The sequence below is a fragment of the Canis aureus genome, chromosome 11 (assembly GCF_053574225.1).
Source record: "Canis aureus isolate CA01 chromosome 11, VMU_Caureus_v.1.0, whole genome shotgun sequence".
Classification (NCBI taxonomy): domain Eukaryota; kingdom Metazoa; phylum Chordata; class Mammalia; order Carnivora; family Canidae; genus Canis; species Canis aureus.
This window is the reverse complement of record NC_135621.1, coordinates 30,680,570-30,697,495: the sequence shown is the minus strand read 5'-3', so window position 1 is coordinate 30,697,495 and position 16,926 is coordinate 30,680,570. Positions and strand designations below refer to the sequence as shown.

General features: G+C 53.7%; 1 protein-coding gene across 1 annotated transcript; it reads right to left on the bottom strand.

Annotated features, from left to right (window-relative positions):
• Window positions 1–1,341: 1,341 nt before the first annotated feature.
• On the bottom strand, window positions 1,342–16,765 carry FOXRED2 (FAD dependent oxidoreductase domain containing 2). Its single transcript, XM_077914654.1, has 8 exons — window positions 15,770–16,765; window positions 13,601–13,852; window positions 13,168–13,431; window positions 11,874–12,040; window positions 9,586–9,751; window positions 8,092–8,333; window positions 6,559–6,729; window positions 1,342–3,394 (listed from the first exon to the last, which is right to left on the bottom strand). Exons 1-8 carry the CDS (start codon window positions 16,315–16,317, stop codon window positions 3,150–3,152), a joined length of 2,055 nt encoding a protein of 684 aa, XP_077770780.1. The 5' UTR covers window positions 16,318–16,765; the 3' UTR covers window positions 1,342–3,149.
• Between the last annotated feature and the right edge of the window lie 161 nt (window positions 16,766–16,926).

The window sequence follows — 16,926 nt, the reverse complement described above, 5'->3', positions numbered from 1 at the left end:
TGGGTGGGAGTAGGATCTGTTTCTAGGCTTATGCACACGGCTCTTGGCAGGCCTTAGGCTCTTTGCCACATGGACCTAACCATACCTGGATGCCTGGATGCCTTTGCAACATGACCCAAGCAAGTGATGGGGCGGGGGGGAGGGAGGGGGGAGACAGTCTCTTGGTGGGTGAATGCTAGTTTTTTTATGACCTAATTTTGGGGGGACACCTGGGTGGCTCAGTGGTTGAGTATCTGCCTCTGGCTCAGGTCGTGATCCCAGGGTCCTGGGATCGAGTCCCGCATTGGGCTCCCCATGGGGAGCCTGCTTCTCCCTCTGCTATGTCTCTTTCTCTGTGTCTCTCATGAATAAATAAAATCTTTATAAAAAAATTCCCTTCTCTAGAGGGCGTATATCTTCCCCCTCAACACTGGGTGCGTCTTCCCAGCCTGGGAGGACAAAACCATGGGCATGACCAGGACTGGAGCAAAGCATATTTCTTGGAGCTCCCTGCTCCTCTTGCCCCTAGCAATTTAAAATCCCAAAAGGAGATGATTTAAAAAAAAATAAATATTTATTTCACTATAGAGTGTAACCACAAATTTTGACAAAAGAAGAAAAAGGAAAGAAAAATGCCTCCATAAATCTAATACAACTACTGTTGACATTTTCTGGTATATCTTTTCCAGAGTCTCCCCCGCCTGTGGCTTTCTAGTTTTATAATAATAAGTAGCTCACAACTATAATCTCATAGCTTGCTTTTCACTTGACTTTGTCACACATGTAGCTTTGTGGCATGATCTTTCACCATCTCTGAGTTTTTGAGAGCTGTGTTGTATTTTCTTAGGTGACTGTCCCATAATTTGTTCATTCTTTTTTTTTTCTCACTAACCCCATTCAGTTATGTATTAAAGATATTTATTATTTATTTTTATGTGTTATTATGCTGGCACTATTTTTACCCATGCTATTTGCCTTTTAATTTTTATCTTTTTCTTTAAATGGTCACATTAGTCACATCACTTAAGTATAGGGGGTGGTGCAAGGGCACCTGCCTGGCTTGGTCAGTGGAGAGCATGACACTTGATCTTGTGGTTGGGAGTTCGAGGCCCACATTGGGTGTAAAGAGTACTTAAAAAGAAAGATATTTCACCTGAAACTAATACTCTGTATGTTAACTGGAATTTAAATAAAAATGTAAAAAAATTAAGTACGGGCTGGAACCGTTAAGCCTTCTCCTTTGGTGAATTATCCCATTGCTTCTGAAGTTGGACAGTCCTTTATTATAACACCCTGTCACTTCCAGTTTCTAAATGGCTTTTAAAAACTGCTCTGGAATTAATTTTGAAGTGCGGTATGAAATAGGGATGCAAAACGAGGTTTATTTTCTTTTCCAAATTGCTGCCTGGTTGTACAAGGAGAACCAGGGAAGGCATCTCTGATCAGCTGAACCATGGAACCATGTCTAAGGAAACACAAAGAAGGCTGGCTGAAATGTTGGTACAATTAACCACATGGCAGATGATGGGAGAAGCAGCAGATGTCACATAGTTGGGCATTCGTGAATTATTTGTTGCAGGACCTCCAACTTGATGGGCACAGGGCGCTTAGCTGCCTTCAGTGGCTGGGAGGTGTGATGTGCGTAGCACAGGGCTTGACATTATGGGAACAGTCCTAGTGAAGAGATTTGTTTTGAAAAAGGTCTTGGGAAAGGAAGGGTGGGGGGCTGAAGGGGCCCGAATCTGGTTTATGTATCATCTTTATGCATATGGTGAATCCAGCTTTCTGGATTTAGGGAGACATCTTTACATGTTTCGGCCCTGGGGAAACTATGCCAAGTACTGTTACAGGGTAAGCACCTCTGGACAGGCTCAGGCTGTCGAGTGTCACTGCTACAACTGCACGCGGCTGGAGGGAGAGGTGTTTGCACATAGGTCGTGGGGCCCAGTGGTTGAGGCCAGGAGGAAGAGGACGTTTCCAGAAACGTGGATCCAGAGAGCTGCATCCCTTGAATTCTGAGTGGATACAGGGCCCCGCAGAACTGGTGAGAAAGTGATCATCAGTTATTTCATGTACAAATGCTTTCCGCAGCCTACTCCTAAATGGGTCAAGAGTGCCTGATGGGAGTGTGTAGGAAGGCAGCAGAGTCCTGGCAAGGGAGAGAGTGAGAAGGGCTGGAGTAACCAGGAAATGCAGTTAGAAACGCCTCCTTGCCCACGCTGAGCCGGGCTCTGTACAAACAGCCAGCGAACCACCTTGGAAAAGATCCTCACTGAAGGACGGCATGGTGACAGTCTTAAAAACTTGCTCGGGCAGACCAGGGTCACGGCGTTGTGCAGGAAGCCGGAGGGCAGGGGCAGGGCAAGGTGCCCAGTAGGAGAGAGAAGACGCAGATGTTGAAGATTGAAGCCAGGGAGTGCAGTTGTGGGGCGGGAGCCCCTCAGTGCTGCTGCTGAGGCAGAAACCTTAGATAAGGTGGCCTTGCGGGAGCCGTCCTATTTCTGTCTGGTGACAGCAGCCAGGCCTGTGATGATAAGCAGGGCTGCCCCCACCTTCATGGCTTCTGGAAACGGGTGGGGGCGGGGAAAGGCAGACTGGTCAGGTGAGCAGAGTGGCACAGGCCTCGGGGCTGTGGGATGGGGCTAGGGACGCCTGGCCGGACCCCTGGAGTCGCCTAACTTCTCTGAGCTGTCTTCATCAGGGGTGACAGTCCCACCCACCCCAGGTGGTGGAGGGTATTAGAACTTCTGTTTGAAGTGCCTGCCACAAACCCTTATGAAGATGAGGACAGCTCCACCTGTGCCATGGCCCACGGGCAGGCAGGATCCCGGTTCATCTGAAGAGTGGACCAGAAGGAAATGGGACTGCTGGGCACATGATGGGGAGAGAACCGAGCCAGGGTGAGAGCCGGGTGCTCAGTGGCAGTTTACTTGCAGACAAGCCTGGCTTGTGGAAGGCGGCTCTACCTGGCAGGTGATGCCCTTCCCTGGACCCCGCCTCCTACGCACTGAAGGACCGGACCAGAGGGGAGACCGCTGCACGGCCACCCCTCCACCTCGACACGCTCTCCGTGTGGTCTGGTCACTGTGAAGACCTGAATGGTCTTTGGCAACCATGTGTCGGTGGGACAGAGGGGCTGGCTGTGGGCCTGGGTGGGAGTAGTATGGCTGTCAGAGCTCCTCCTTGTTGCCGTCGAGGGGCTGGACCGGAAGCCCTGGGGCTGGGGAGCTACCCACTGGCCGCTGGCCCCCATCCTCCCGGGGCCTGCCCACGGTGGCATAGTCCCGCAGGAGCCCGCTCTCTATTCCGTGCCGCCGGAGGCTCTCGGTACCCATGAGCCCCTGCATTCTCAGGTACCCTTGCTGGCAGAAGGGTGGCAGCTTCTGGTGTGTTAGGGCAAACAGGAAGCAGGATTCTACACAAAAGCAAAAGGAGATGAGAGGGTAAGATAAAGAGGTATGGGGAGAGGTGCAGGATGTGTGGGTGCTGGTGCCCCGGGGCCTCACCCAGTGCCCTCCACCCCTTAAGCTGGGGAGCTGACTTCTGTAGATCTCATCTCTGACCTGATCAGCCACGGATCCTGACCCTCCCCGAAGTCCCAAGAATAGGAGGCTGCCCTGACATTCTGGAAGGACGAGGCTCCAAATGGAAAGCAAATCACAGAAATGACTCAGCTCCCAGAGATCAGGGCCCAACAGGCTGCTCTGCAGGAAACCGGCACCGGCTGGGAGCTCAGCCACTCAGGAGCAAACCCTCAGCCTCTCCTTCTGGAAGCTGGCCTGGCTGGGCTGGGAGCTTGGGGCTCAGTGGTATTCTGAACTCAGAGCTGCCTGCAAGGAATTATTCCCTCAGCGATCTCTGGGTTGCAAATACTGCGTGTAAAGTGTTGTTGTGAGCACGGTGGGTCATGGAAAGAGAAAACGTGTGAGCCCCGGTCTGTGCCACGGTGGGAAGCTGGTGCAGGGGTCCAGGCAGCTCTACTGGGAAACAGCTGTGGATGTTTATCATTCAGACACATGAAGAAACCACCAGAGAAGCTAGAAGTAGTTCCTTCTGGGACTGAGGGTGGAAGTGAGAAACAGTCTTTTAGCTGAGTGCTTATATAACTTTTCACTTCAACAACAGAAAAGATGAAACAGTCTTCTTGGGGATTTAGAGACAGGATAGGAAGGAGCGAACGTCCAAAAATTATTCTGAGTCGTTTCTCTCAAAAGAAATGGGCACCTTACAAAGGATGTTGTGAGGCTCACATGGGTGAACAGGCTGCAGAAAGCCACACAAATGGTACTTCCGACTTTCTGACCTCTGGCACCGACGGCCCCCGGCAGAACAGGCAAGGCCAGTCCTCTCTGAGCAGGGAGGACTGCAGATGCAGGGGGAAGATGGGAGGGCAAGTACCACCTTCTGATGACCTATGCTGCCCCCTTTTGCAGGGGCCAGGGGCAGAGGAGCCCTGCAGAATCCAGGGCCAGAGCTAGCTGCTGCATGTCAGCTAAGTGGGCAGAGAAAAGCCCACTCTCTGCCAGCTGGCTCCAAGTTGGGAGAATTCTTCCAAGCTGGACACGGTGATGCTCAGAGGTTTGTAGTGTTGAGCAATACCTAGGGAGCGGGAGCCAGGAGGCTCAAGGGTCTGGATGATGCAGCCAGAACCCAGGGCAGGATACGCCCCTGACCAGCACTGCTTTGTGTGCTCCTGACACCTTGAGAAACAGGCAGAGGTTTTTTTGTTTGTTTACAGGGGAAGGTTTTGTATGGAGATCTCTAGAGCTGCGTCATGTTCCATCCTGGGTGAGCGTGTGGTCACAGCTGACAGTCTGCAGAAAGCCAGCACTTCAGAGCTGCTTAGCCCTGTGCTATGAATCACCTCTAGGTTTATTTAGACTATGGGCTTGCACTACTGTTTTATGCCATCTCTCTTCATGTACACATTTTTTTATTTCAAAGTTGATTGGATCTGAAACAAAGACACTTGCTCTCTGACCTGCAGGCCAGAGACTGACCATCTGTGAGCTGGTCTTATTTGAGTAGTGCCTGATACACAGCTAGTGTTGTATGATAGAGAAGAGTAGGTAACCTAGGCATTCAGGGTGTTAAAAAAAAATAAAAGGCAAAAATTTGGCTTGTTTAAGTTGGTTCTCCCTCTGGATCATCAGATTTCTCTGTCAGCTACTTTCCAGTTCATCAATTCTCTCTCCATCTCTGTCTAATGTGCTACTTTATCTTTGAAGTTCCCCGTCCGCATTTATTTATTTATCCCCTCTGCCTTTTTAAAGATTTATTTATTTGAGAGAGAGAGAGAGAGAGAGAGCGAGTGAGCATGTGAGCAGGGGAAAGGGGCAGAAGGAGAGGGAGAATCCCAAACAGACTCCCTGCTGAGTGTGGGGCCCCAATGGGGCTTGATCCCAAGGACCCCAAGATCACGACCTGAGCTGAAATCACGAGTTGGACGTTTAACTGACTGAGCTACCCCAGCGCCCCTAGGCTGAGTTATTACATTTTTTTTTCATTTTCCAGAAGTTTTATTTGGATCTTTCTGAATGCTGCCCCTTCCATGTTTCTGATAACTTTTTTCATTTCTTTACATATTTTAGACTTTGTATCCTGTTTGTTACTATTCCAATTCCTGTAGTCTTTTTGGTTTAATAGAGAAGTTTGTTGTTTCTACTGACCCTCCCTCATGGCAATTTGTATCCTTATGTGTTATGTGCTTTTTCCTTGGGGGGTGGGGGTGGTATTGGTTCAACTTACTTGGAACTTTATCTGTGGGAATTTTTTGACCCCTGTTTTGTATGTATGTACATATGTATTTCTTCAGTTTTAAAGTTGGTTTCTTCACAGAAGACTTGCATTTACTTCTTTGGTTTTTGCACCATGATGATAGTATGAGGTTTGGCCCCAAACTCACATGAGTGAGGCAGTTAGAAATTCTCAGGGGAGGGATACCTGGGTGGCTCACTGGTTGAGTGTCTGCCTTTGGCTCAGGTCATGATCCCGGGGTCCTGGGATTGAGTTCCACACATCAGGTTCTCTGCAGGGAGCCTGCTTCTCCCTCTGTCTTGGTCTCTCATGAATAAATAAAATCTTAAAAAAAAAAATTCTCAGGGGAGATTTTCCCTTTATCTACCCAGGGCCAAAAGGATGAGTCTCCACCATCTTCCTCTTGAGAGTGTTTTGTGTTTTCTAGCTGATCCACTGAGATCCAAGCTTAAGAGAAGGTCTCTAAACAGACCTCCTATCCTGTTCCAGCCTCACCTTCTCACCCCCAAGTGCTGGTCAGTTACCCAGACTCTAGGCTACTGATTTTTGGCAGATATGCCACATCTAGTGGTAGCTTTATACTTTTCCTAAGAGTTCCCCTTTTCTCCTGCCAATTCTTTGAAAATGACATCCTATTCAGCAACTTCAAGTGTGCGGCACCAGGAAGGGTTTCTGTGAACATCTGATCTACCTTGTGGATAACAGAATTCTTGGTTTTGGGTTTCTAGATATGAATCCTGAAACTCCACAGGGCATTGGTCTATTTGGTCTTTTATCAATCCCCCTGCACAGTTCCTTGGCCCTTCTAGGAACTTAGGTTACCTGCATAGAAGCTTCGCAAATCAGTGTCCAGACAGTTCTCCAGGAAGCGCCTCAGAGGTAGGATGTGCCCCACTGGGGCAGTCCAGTCGGTCAGGAAATCTTCCACAATGTGGTGGATGGCCGTGGGCCGAGGCAGGGCCCAGTCAGCAGGGCGGAACCTCACCTCCTGCTCTGTGGGGAGGAGATGGGGAGCCGTGTCAGAGTGTCAGAGCCCCGAGGCTGGGCTTCCCATCCTGGAGCTGACCATGGGATCCCCACACATTCCAGGCACTTCCCTTGCCCCCTTGTGCTCGGCTCTCCTGACACACTCCCTGCGGGCAGTGGCCAGCCTCTTCAAGGGTCATCTCTTGTGTCTATAAGCTCGGCATGAGGAAGAGGCTACATTTGTTCCTTGTGGTATCAGAAAGCAGAACCAAGAGTAATCACTCGCACTTAGTGTTTTTCTAAGATGCATGCGGACTCAGGTGCACTGAGCCTGTCTCAGAACTGTACTTTCTACGAGGAGACTCAAAGGCCCTGCATCAGAAGGGGTCTGAGAGCTCACCTAGTCCAGCTCCCGATCTGGTGGGGCCTCACTCCTGTGGTGTCCCAGGCACACGGCCACTAAGCCATGATTCGACCACCCTTGTATCGGGAAACTTGGCTTTAGGCAACCCATTCCATGTCGGACAGCTTTGACTACTAAGCCTGTGTTTCTGTCACTTCTTCCAGCTGATACTATCTCTGGCTGTTTGTAGAGCATCATCTTCCAAGTGATAGCTCCTCAGTTTCTGAAGCAGGGGATGTGTTCTGTAGGGGGGTTCACCTGCTGCTAGCTACTCTGGGCCAGGGACTGGGCTTGTGTTCTGTGCTTCTTTAAAAAAAAAACAAAACACTTTTTTTTTTTAAAAGTAAGCTCTATACTCCCTGTGGGGCTTGAACTCACAACCTTGAGATAAGAGTCACATGCCCCACTGACTGAGCCACCTAGATGCCCTGCATTCTGCATTTTTCATCTCATTTATCCTCACACAATCCTATGGTTATTCCCATTTTGCAAGTGAGGAAGTGGAGGCTCAGAGAGATTAAGTAATGGTCCAAGGCCACACAGCACAGCCTGAGGACACCTGAGAAAGCACATCCTGAGGACACTGCCCAGCTCATATGCATTTAGGCTGCATACTCCTATTAACCACCCCCAGCTTCTATCCCTGTTCCCTCTGGGAGTCAGTCTCCAGGTTTCCTCCCCCTCCATGCCCAGCCTCCTTTGGCGACACATAGCAAGACAGTGTTCCTCTTACTATGTGGCGCCTGGAGGAGGTCACAGCACTGTGTAGCCTGCCCAAGTCACATGGTATGCGCCAGAATCTGGGGACACCGTGTCTTATTCCTAGGCCTTCCGCCCCATTTGGTTTCTGGGTGGTGTCCCCCAGTGTCCTTTGTCAGCTGGGAGAGTTGTGTGAGGGCTTAGTGATGGCAGGTGATAGACCGTGGGGTCCAAGCAGTGCCTGGTCCTAAAGCCCGTGCTCGGGGTACAGCAGAGGCCTGGCTCACCGGTGGGGAGGTGCCGGTAGTAGTAGATGACGGGATGGAGGAAGTTAGACTGCCAGGCGTCTTCTGTGTGCCCCACAGACCGGTCATAAAAGAAGACGTCCTTGTCGGGCCCAGAGAAGTTTCTGCCGTACTCCATGTTGATGACGAAGAGCCCGTGCTGGGCCTTCCTTCCTGTGATGGTCTCCAGCTGCGCCAGCATCTGCATGGGAAACTCCTCCAGGTACTCAAAGGCTGTGGCGTTCCTGGCGATAAGAGCAGTGTGGGAGGGCCAGAGCCTCAGTGCTGCAGCAGAGGAGAGAGGGGCCTGTGTGCACGTGCATGTGTGTGTGTGTCTCCTGTACAATCCAACAGCATACAAGCTCTGGTCATCCCCACGCATCTCATTTTACAATTACTGTAGCAGCCGAGCCCTGGCTTACACCTGGGACAGACTCCAGAAAACTCTGAGTAACCCGAGATGTACCTGGGGGAAGGAGGACCCAGGCTGAGAGAACTCTCGCAGAAAAGCCCTGGGAGGGGGTGAGTGCCTTGGTGTCTCTGAGGGGCAGGAAGGCGGCCAGCATGGCCAGAGTGGTCTGGCGGAGAAGCAGGTAGAGGAGGGCTCATGTGTGCAGCGGCAGGAACTTTGGGATTCACGTGGCCCGAGAAGGGAAACCCCGGCCCCTGGAGAGTACTGAATAGAGACGAGTGTGTGTGACTTGTGTCTTAGGGGCCCACCAGGCCGCTGTGTTGAGCCGGCCGTGGGGCAGAGGTGGGAGGACAGTTAGTTCAGGTGAGATGCTGGGGCTGGGGAGAGGCGGTCAGATTCGTGACACAACGTGAAGGGAGAGCTTACGGGGTTTGTGGAGAGCCTGAACGTGAAGGTCGGGTATGGCAGGAGGAGTCAGGGTGACGGGAGGTCCTGCGCTGCGCACTGGGACTTCCTTGCGGTCCCTGCACTAGGTGCTGGGTCAGGCTGCTCCCCTCTTACTGTGGGACTCCCTCCCCCGCTTCTCACCTGCCACCTGTCCTCTGAGTGCCCTCACCTGCAGCCCTTCTCCCTCCCAGCTCTGCCGGGGGTCATCTGTGATCTGCTACCCATCACTTAACTGATAAGGAGCCAACATGGTCCTGGCCCGAGGGAGTCCCTTTGGGCCACCCTGGTGCTACGCATCATTGTGGTTTACTGCTCACCTGCTCGGTGCCAAATGCTCTACCAATTCCCTTTCCTCCTGTCTGCGAGGTGATATTATCCCCATTTTGCAGATGAGAGGAAGGCTCAGAGAAGCAGACTGACTTGCCCCAGGTCACACAGGCAGAGCTCAGATGCACACCCAGGTCTGTCCGTCTGCCTGCAGAGCTCGTGGCGTTGATGTCATGGTATGTTTTCCTGCAGAGCAGATCCCCCCTGCCCCCCACAGGCTTCACCTTAGGAGGGGAGTCCGGGGCCACTCCACATGTGGAGCAGGCAGAGAAGAGCTAGGACAGGGTGAACGGTGAGGCTGGGCTACTCACTCCTTCAACAGGATGATGTCGGCCAGCACGCTGAACATCTGGTAGAGCCCAGAAGCCTCGTTCACGCGCCGGACGATGGAGTTGGTCAGCTGTGAGATGGGGTGCTCGGTGGAAGGCCAGGGGACGCGGTGGTGGCGGTGCTCCAGCAGGCGGTGAACAGCACGCACTGAAAAGACCGGAGGGAAGAACAGCACACCGCACTTGAGATTTGATCTTTCACCACCACATGGAGGGATGCACGGTCCCCATTGCCTCCTTAGAGCTCAAGACACGCTTGTAAGCATGGCTCCAAGAGGATGCCTTTGGAGCAAGGTCAGCACAGGCTTCCTACCAAGGGCTGGACGGGCCATGGTCCAGGCTTTGCTTCCAGTGTGAAGGCGGCCCTGGACAGGAGCTGCAGGGATGGGCGTGGCCAGTGCAGACTCCAGGGCCCTGTGAAATCCCCGCACAAGCCTTCCCAGGTCTGCCAGCACTGGACCCTGCACCTTCCTCTCACCCTGCTCCCCTTCCATGGCTCCCGTTTCTCCTGCTAGAGACTCTTTCAGTGCCCCCTCCCTTTCACGTCTATATCCAAACCATCACTAAATCCTACTGGGCTAAGGCCAGAAGAGCGACAGCTGTCTGAAATGACAGAGACATGTACTGCTGCATGTCTGGTGCTGCCGTACACAGTTGGAAATCGGGCCTGCTCTTCCCAAGCCGATCAACACAAGGCCCTAGTCCAAGAGAGGCAAGGACACAGACAGTGCACATGACGGGAGACTCCGCAGGCCAACGGTCTCAGGAGAGCCGTTCGGCCCCACCAGACATCTGGCTCTGGAGGAAACAATAGCTAAGCTGAATTCTGCACAGGGGTCAAGGAACAACACAACACAGCTGGTGGGGAAGCGGGAGGTGGGGAGCCGCTGAGAGAGGCTTAAGGCCTAAGCAGAGGAAAGATAAGATTTTTTTAAAAGGGGGTCTTGGCGGGGACCATGCAGCTGGATGGAAGCCAGAGAGACCCTGAAGACACAGGAATACCAGTCAGGAGAGACGAAGGGGATACGTGTCAGATGGAGGTGGGTGGGCTGACAGAGATATAGCAGGGGGACAGACAGGCTGGGCGTCTGGCATGTCCTTCCACACGGTTATGGTCCGTGCTGTCCATATTTTATCTTCTGTTGGCTTTCCTCTGCCTTACTGAAGGCTCCTGGTCTCCCCCGGGACCGGTTTCTCAGGTTTGAGCAGGATGTGCACAGCCACACCAGCCCTCCTGCTGCAGGGTCCTCGCGGGTAGTAGTGGCCACACAGCAGTGGCTCGCTGGACACGTGGGGCGGTTTCCTATGTGCCTGGAGCACAGTGGACGGCTGTGAGCTTAAAGATCAGCCACCGGTGGATTTAAATGACCCTTGTGCCGTCCTCTGGCTGGGTGACTTTGGGGAAGTTACTTAGGTTCTCTGTGCTCAAGGGACAGGCTCTTCCACTTCGGGTTGTGGGGCTGGGTGTGATCTGCAAATATTTTGGTTTACAGACAGCTAACACTCTCTGGTTTCCTTCTCTAATATGCATGGGACGTAAAATATACCGTCTGGAAACAAAACACGGTTATTTTTCCCTGCCAAACTGGAAGGACAGTAAAAGGCAAAGCTCATAGAAGTCCTCAAATTAAATACAGAAAAGCCAAGATGCAGGACGCAGGACCCTTGTGGTGTTTGTGACAAAATTAATAGGCCCGTGGAACACTCGCTACGCATCAGAGCATCCACCCTGCAGCCTGCCTGGAGCACAGAACACTTACACCCTCAGGACTCATGTGATCCAACTGTAGTTTTTATTGGAATTTGTTGATACCCAGAGAATCTGTGCATGATGTCTTGTAGCTTCAGGGTCCCTGGCTGTTGCCTTAGTTTGTACAACAGCTCCTCAAGGGTGGAGAGCTCATCTTATTTACATCTCTGACATCAGGCTGTCCATGGGAGGCTTATAGAGGTCACGAAGCCTCGCCTCTCAGACCACCAGCTAGGGAGTAACCCCCACGAGCACTCCTCAAGCTCTGCCTTCTTGCCAATACCTGGTGCTTCACTGGCACAGGGCTGAAGTATGTAACTGGCCACCCTCAGATGTACTTACTTTCACGCCTTACCTGATACTTTTCTAGATCTAGCCTCAGACCACGAACACCTGTGGCCATCTGTCCCAGACGGGGAATTTAAGGCAATCGACGACCCAACGAACCCTCCCATTAAGACTGCTGCAAATCAGGAGTATGTTTACAAACTCTGGGGATGTTTCTCTCTGTCAGGCTCACCTGTGTATCGGAATCCATGGATGAAGCCCCCGGCAGATTTCCGGTAATCCACAGAGTGGCTGGCGGTGCCCAGGACAAAGAGACCCCGGCTTCCTTTGGATTCATAGCTAGCTTTGACCAGTGGGTACTTCTTGCTGAACTCACCACTGGAGGACAATCTGAGGGACCTATAGGGTGGAAAGGGTGGTTAATAAAAACTGCTGGGGGCACCTGGGTGGCTCAGTGGTTAGTGTCTGCCTTTAGCTCAGGGTGTGATTCCAGGGTCCTGGGATTGAGTCCTGCATCTGGCTCTCCGCAGGAAGTCTGCTTCTCCCTCTGCCTGTGTCTCTGCCTCTCTATGTCTCTCATGAATAAATAAAAATAAAAAAAATACAAATCACTGCTGTGTACAAATCACTAACTTACACACTCAGCACTGAGCTAAGTAAACGTGCTTTATATTGCTTATTGTACCAAAAGAACACTGGGACCATAGTAGCTGGGTAGGGTGATCTCTGTTTCACAGATGGAATAGCTGAGGCTCAGGCTGAAGATGTGGTGCGTCAGGGACAGAACTAGGATTCGAGCCACACGTGAGGCTGGGCTCTGGGCTCCAACCGGGTCCTGTGTGACCCGCTGGGACATGGGTTTGCCTCAGGCTCTCAGTTTCTCCTTGTCTGCCTGTGTCCTGGCCAGAGGAGAGTGAGGCACTGGATGGATTTTTTGATACCAAGCCTTGCCAAGGGGCTGTGGCAGCAATATCCACAGCAAAGCAGTTGAAAACAATTATAAGTGATGTTGGCAGCAACCGTTTTATTAAGTGTATGATACATGCTGACTGCTTTCCTATGTTAATCCTCACGATAACTGTAGGAAGGGAAACTATGATCCTCATTTTAGTGATGGACAAAGGGGGCACAGCATGGTTAAGTAGCTTTCCCAGAGCCTGCAGACATGGTCAGTCGAGAATCTTAGACTGACCCCAGTGCCTATCCCCTTTGCCACTAGGCTACACTGTCTTTTGGCAAGTTCACTTCCTCATTCTGACTGAGCTCACTCTGCCCTCCCTCGGGTGGAAGATCACAACGCAAATGAAGTCCACTGTCCAGGTCCTGCTGCTGCTTCAGGACGGAGGGGCTCAGGGCCACCTGTCCTTGTGAGGACAGAGAGCTCAGGTCCTGGGCGGGACTCTGACAGTGGAGTCCTGAAAGCCCTGCCGTGGGCCGCTGGATGGGGACTCTCCCCTCCCCACCCCAAGGGAGGTATTAGGAGGGGTTTGCAAAGTGATCTCAGCTCCACCCCAGTTTGAACTCACTTATTGAAAATGGAGAAGTCGAACTTCCAGCCCAGGCAGCGGATGACCCGGTCATAAGCCACACGCATGGCAAAGTTGTCGTTGTCATCCTGGGGGAGGGTGATGGCGTCGGCACTCTGGTTGCTTTCCTCCAGAAAGAACTTCAGGGTGACGCGGAACTTGCCCTCATGGTCCTTCACGACGGCCAGATCTGTCAGGTCGGACTCAAGCAACCCATCCAAGGACTTCAGCTGGTAGGTGTCCAGCAGGCCATTGTTGATGGCCCTGGGGCCCAAGGGAAATGCCAGGAGAGAGAGAGAAAGAGAAAGAGAAAGAGAGAGAGAGAAGTCTGAACAGGGTACCAGGGAGACTCCGAAGAAGGGGTGGTTGTGCCAGTGGGGTCAGGAATGGCTTTGGAGGGGGCTGGCAGGAGAGAATCCAGCCCCTGGCATACCTGAGGTCTCCAACGTAGTGGGTGGCCCAGGATAGCCGGACCCGGGAGCGGCTCAGCATGTGGATGAAGTTGGTGACACCCAAGATGTTCTCTGCCGTCTCAAAGGCAGAGTTCCCACGCCCCAGGATCAGCACATTTTGACCCTCGAAGTCCCTGGGGTCCACGGACACAGACTCATAACCCTCCACGTGTTCAGAGCCAGGAAAGTCAACCTGGTTGGGGACCCACAAACCAGTGGCTACCAGAAGCACACTGTGGGGAGGAGACAGAGGGAAGACAGCTTAGTTTCGTAGCTGTAAGACTGTGACATGAAAATCACTCCCTGGACCTGCTGCCTGGCTCACTCACCTCACCCAGACTGCCGGTTCCTAAAAAAAATCACAGAGGAAGGTCCATTCATTCACCTGTTGACTGACTTCCCCCACAGCACCTGAGACACTGCACCCCTGCCCCTGACTGAGCCTGCTCCAGGGGACAGTTTCCCTTACGCCTTAGTGGGATGATGTCAAACACGAGAACTAATCTAGCTCTCTGACCGGGGAGAAGGTGACACATGACAAATCGAATAATTCACCTAATTTTGAACATAGCAGCGAGGCCAAGTATCGCCGTCAGTGGGGAAAATGAAACTTGGTGGTCCATTTTGCCTTTTCGGATGGCCGGGCTGATGCAGGGGACTGCCCAGCAGAAATTCTGCCCCAGGCTCCCTACCAGGTGTTTCGAGCATCATCTCGCTGCCTAAAGCAGCCCTGAGTTGGTGTTACTTGGCCTGCTTTATGGGTGAGGAGACACAGGCCCTGCAGGCCCACCGCCTCCAAAGCTCCTGCGACAGCAGAGCCAGAACCTGAAAGCGGATTAGCCTGACTCCCGACTCTTGCACTTCAACTAGTGGGCATTACAGTCCTGTGCGGGGGCAGCCGGGAGCTAGACCCTGCTGTCTGCAGAATGGTCTGATTACGAGTGGTTTTGAAAACAGAACTGTGTGGCCTGTAGAAGACATATGAAACCCCCGTGGGTGCTTGTTTTTGGACCCTCATCCACCCAGCTCAGATCTGACTCCCCTGTGTTGTCGCTGGGCTCTCTAAAATGCTTGAAAGTCCCAAGCCGGCACAGTCCTTCTTTCCCTCGGCTGTCATGAGCTGGGAGCAAGGCTGGGCCTCCCACGAAAGGCATGAGAAGATGAACTCTGGGCACCTGCTTGGAGCCAGGTGCCTGACTAATGGCTAGGAAGGGAGAGGCAGTCGTGTGTAACAGAAAAAACAGAGGCTTTGGGGTTGGGAACACAGGAGCTCAGATAACGCCAGTGCTTACTAACCTACTACTGTGACATAGCATCAGTGACTCAACTTCTCTGGGTCTCAGCTGTTCATCTGTAAAACGAGGATTAGTGACCTTTCCCCAGAGTCCTTGTGAGGCCTGAATCAGGGCAGTAGAATGTGTGGTTCTGAGTTTGGATTGTCTATACAACGTTAAGCTTTCTCCCAAGCCAAACCAAGCTAAAGCTGAATGCTGGCATCACTGCCTGTGGGGCCTCCCACTCTAGCCCAATTCTGAAATCCCACCGAGCCCATCTAACACTTGCAGGACACTTTTCCCAGAATGTCTTTTGAGGAACACTAGGTCTGGGAGATGCTCTTCAGAAAGGGCTTTGTGCGTACATAAGCCACATGATGTGGAACACCCAATGCTGATGTCACAGCGAACGTGTTATTAAACGCTGACAAATCCTGGAGGAGGAGCTGGGTCGTATTTTCCAAGCACATTTGATCACAATTTTCTTTAGGACGCATTTGGGCAATGATGGCTGAGCTGAATCCTCTCAGCACTGGATTTCAGTGGGAGCAAAGAATAGCAGAAATGACATTCCCTTGGAGCGCCTGGGTGGCTCAGTCGGTTGGGCGGTGGACTCTTCATTTCGGCTCAGGTCATGATCTCAGGGTCATGAGATGGAGCCTGGAGTCTGGCTCGCACTCAGCCCAGAGTCTGCTTGAGAGTCTCTCTCCTCTGCCCTCCCCCCGCTTGCACGCTAGCGTGCCCGTGCTCTCTCTAAATGAATACAATTCTAAAACCCCCCCCAAACCCAAGAAATGGCCTTGTTCTCTCATTTTTTCCACACCTACCGGCTGATCAAGGGGTGCCAGCAGGTGGGCTCTGGGACCGGTTCCTTACCTGCACCGGTGTGCCTGGCCCGTCTGGTCGGTCAGGATGAAGTAATGGCCATTCCAGGCCTGCCGGTCCTTGTCCAGAGTGACGTGGGCAATGGTGGTGTTGTAGAGCACGCGCAGCCGCAGCCGGTCTGCGAAGTCGCCCAGGTAGCGCACCATGTCGCCCGCGTCGGGGAAGTAGGCGCGGGAGTAGTGTCTGAAGAGCAGCTGCGGGTCGTGGCTGAGCAGAGAGTTCCAGTCGTGGCGCAGGTTGAACTCGGCGTTGGCCTTGCCCGTGTGCCGCTTGTTGATGCTGATGAGCCTGCGGTGGCGCGGGTAGCGCGCGAAGAAGCTGCCGGGCCGCGGGGCGCGCTCGAACACGGCGTAGTCCCTCCCCGCCCGCTGCAAGAAGTAGGCCATCTGCAGCCCCGCGGGCCCGGCGCCCAGCACGCAGTAGTCCCGGTGCGGGGGAGCCGCCGTCCGGCCCGGCCGCAGGCACAGCGCCGGGTGCAGGGCGAAGGTCAGGAGCAGCCCCGGCGGGCCCCACAGCCGGGCCGCGGCCGCGAGGCGCATCCTGCAGCAGCCCGGGACGTGAGGCCTCGCTCGGGGTGGCCCCTCGAGGCCGGGGGGGCGGGGGGGGCTGGCGTGGGCGCTCAGCGCCAGGCGCGGTCGAGCCGGGACCACGACCCAGGGGCCTCCGAGCTCATCTGCCCGCCTCCTTCCTTTCAAGCTCGAAACTGGGGCTCCCCCCAGGGAATCCGAACGCCTCCATCGCCTCCGGGGCCTCGGTTGCCAGGGGAGCCACCCCCCTACTCATCGCCACGGTGGCACGAGGGTAGGTGTTCCCCCGTCCTCCCCCTAACTTGAGGGGTGCCCAACACCTTTCCCGGGTCCTCGCGGCTCACTCTCGGGGGGCTCCAGCCCGAAGGAGGTGTGGCCCGCAGGACCGCCCCCTGCAGGTGGCCGGCGCGCCCGACCGCTGACCACGTGACGGGGACGGCCCGGCACACCTGCCGCCGCGCGCGCTCTCCGGGGCTGCTCTCCGCGCGTGCGCGCTGTCCTCGCCCGCAGCGCCCGCAGCGCCCGCCTAGCCGCACGGAGCGCGGACCGAGCCGCCGGGACGCAGCCCGCGGAGGACTGAGGCGGCGCTCCCCGCAGGCGCCGCGGCCACCCCGCCCCTCC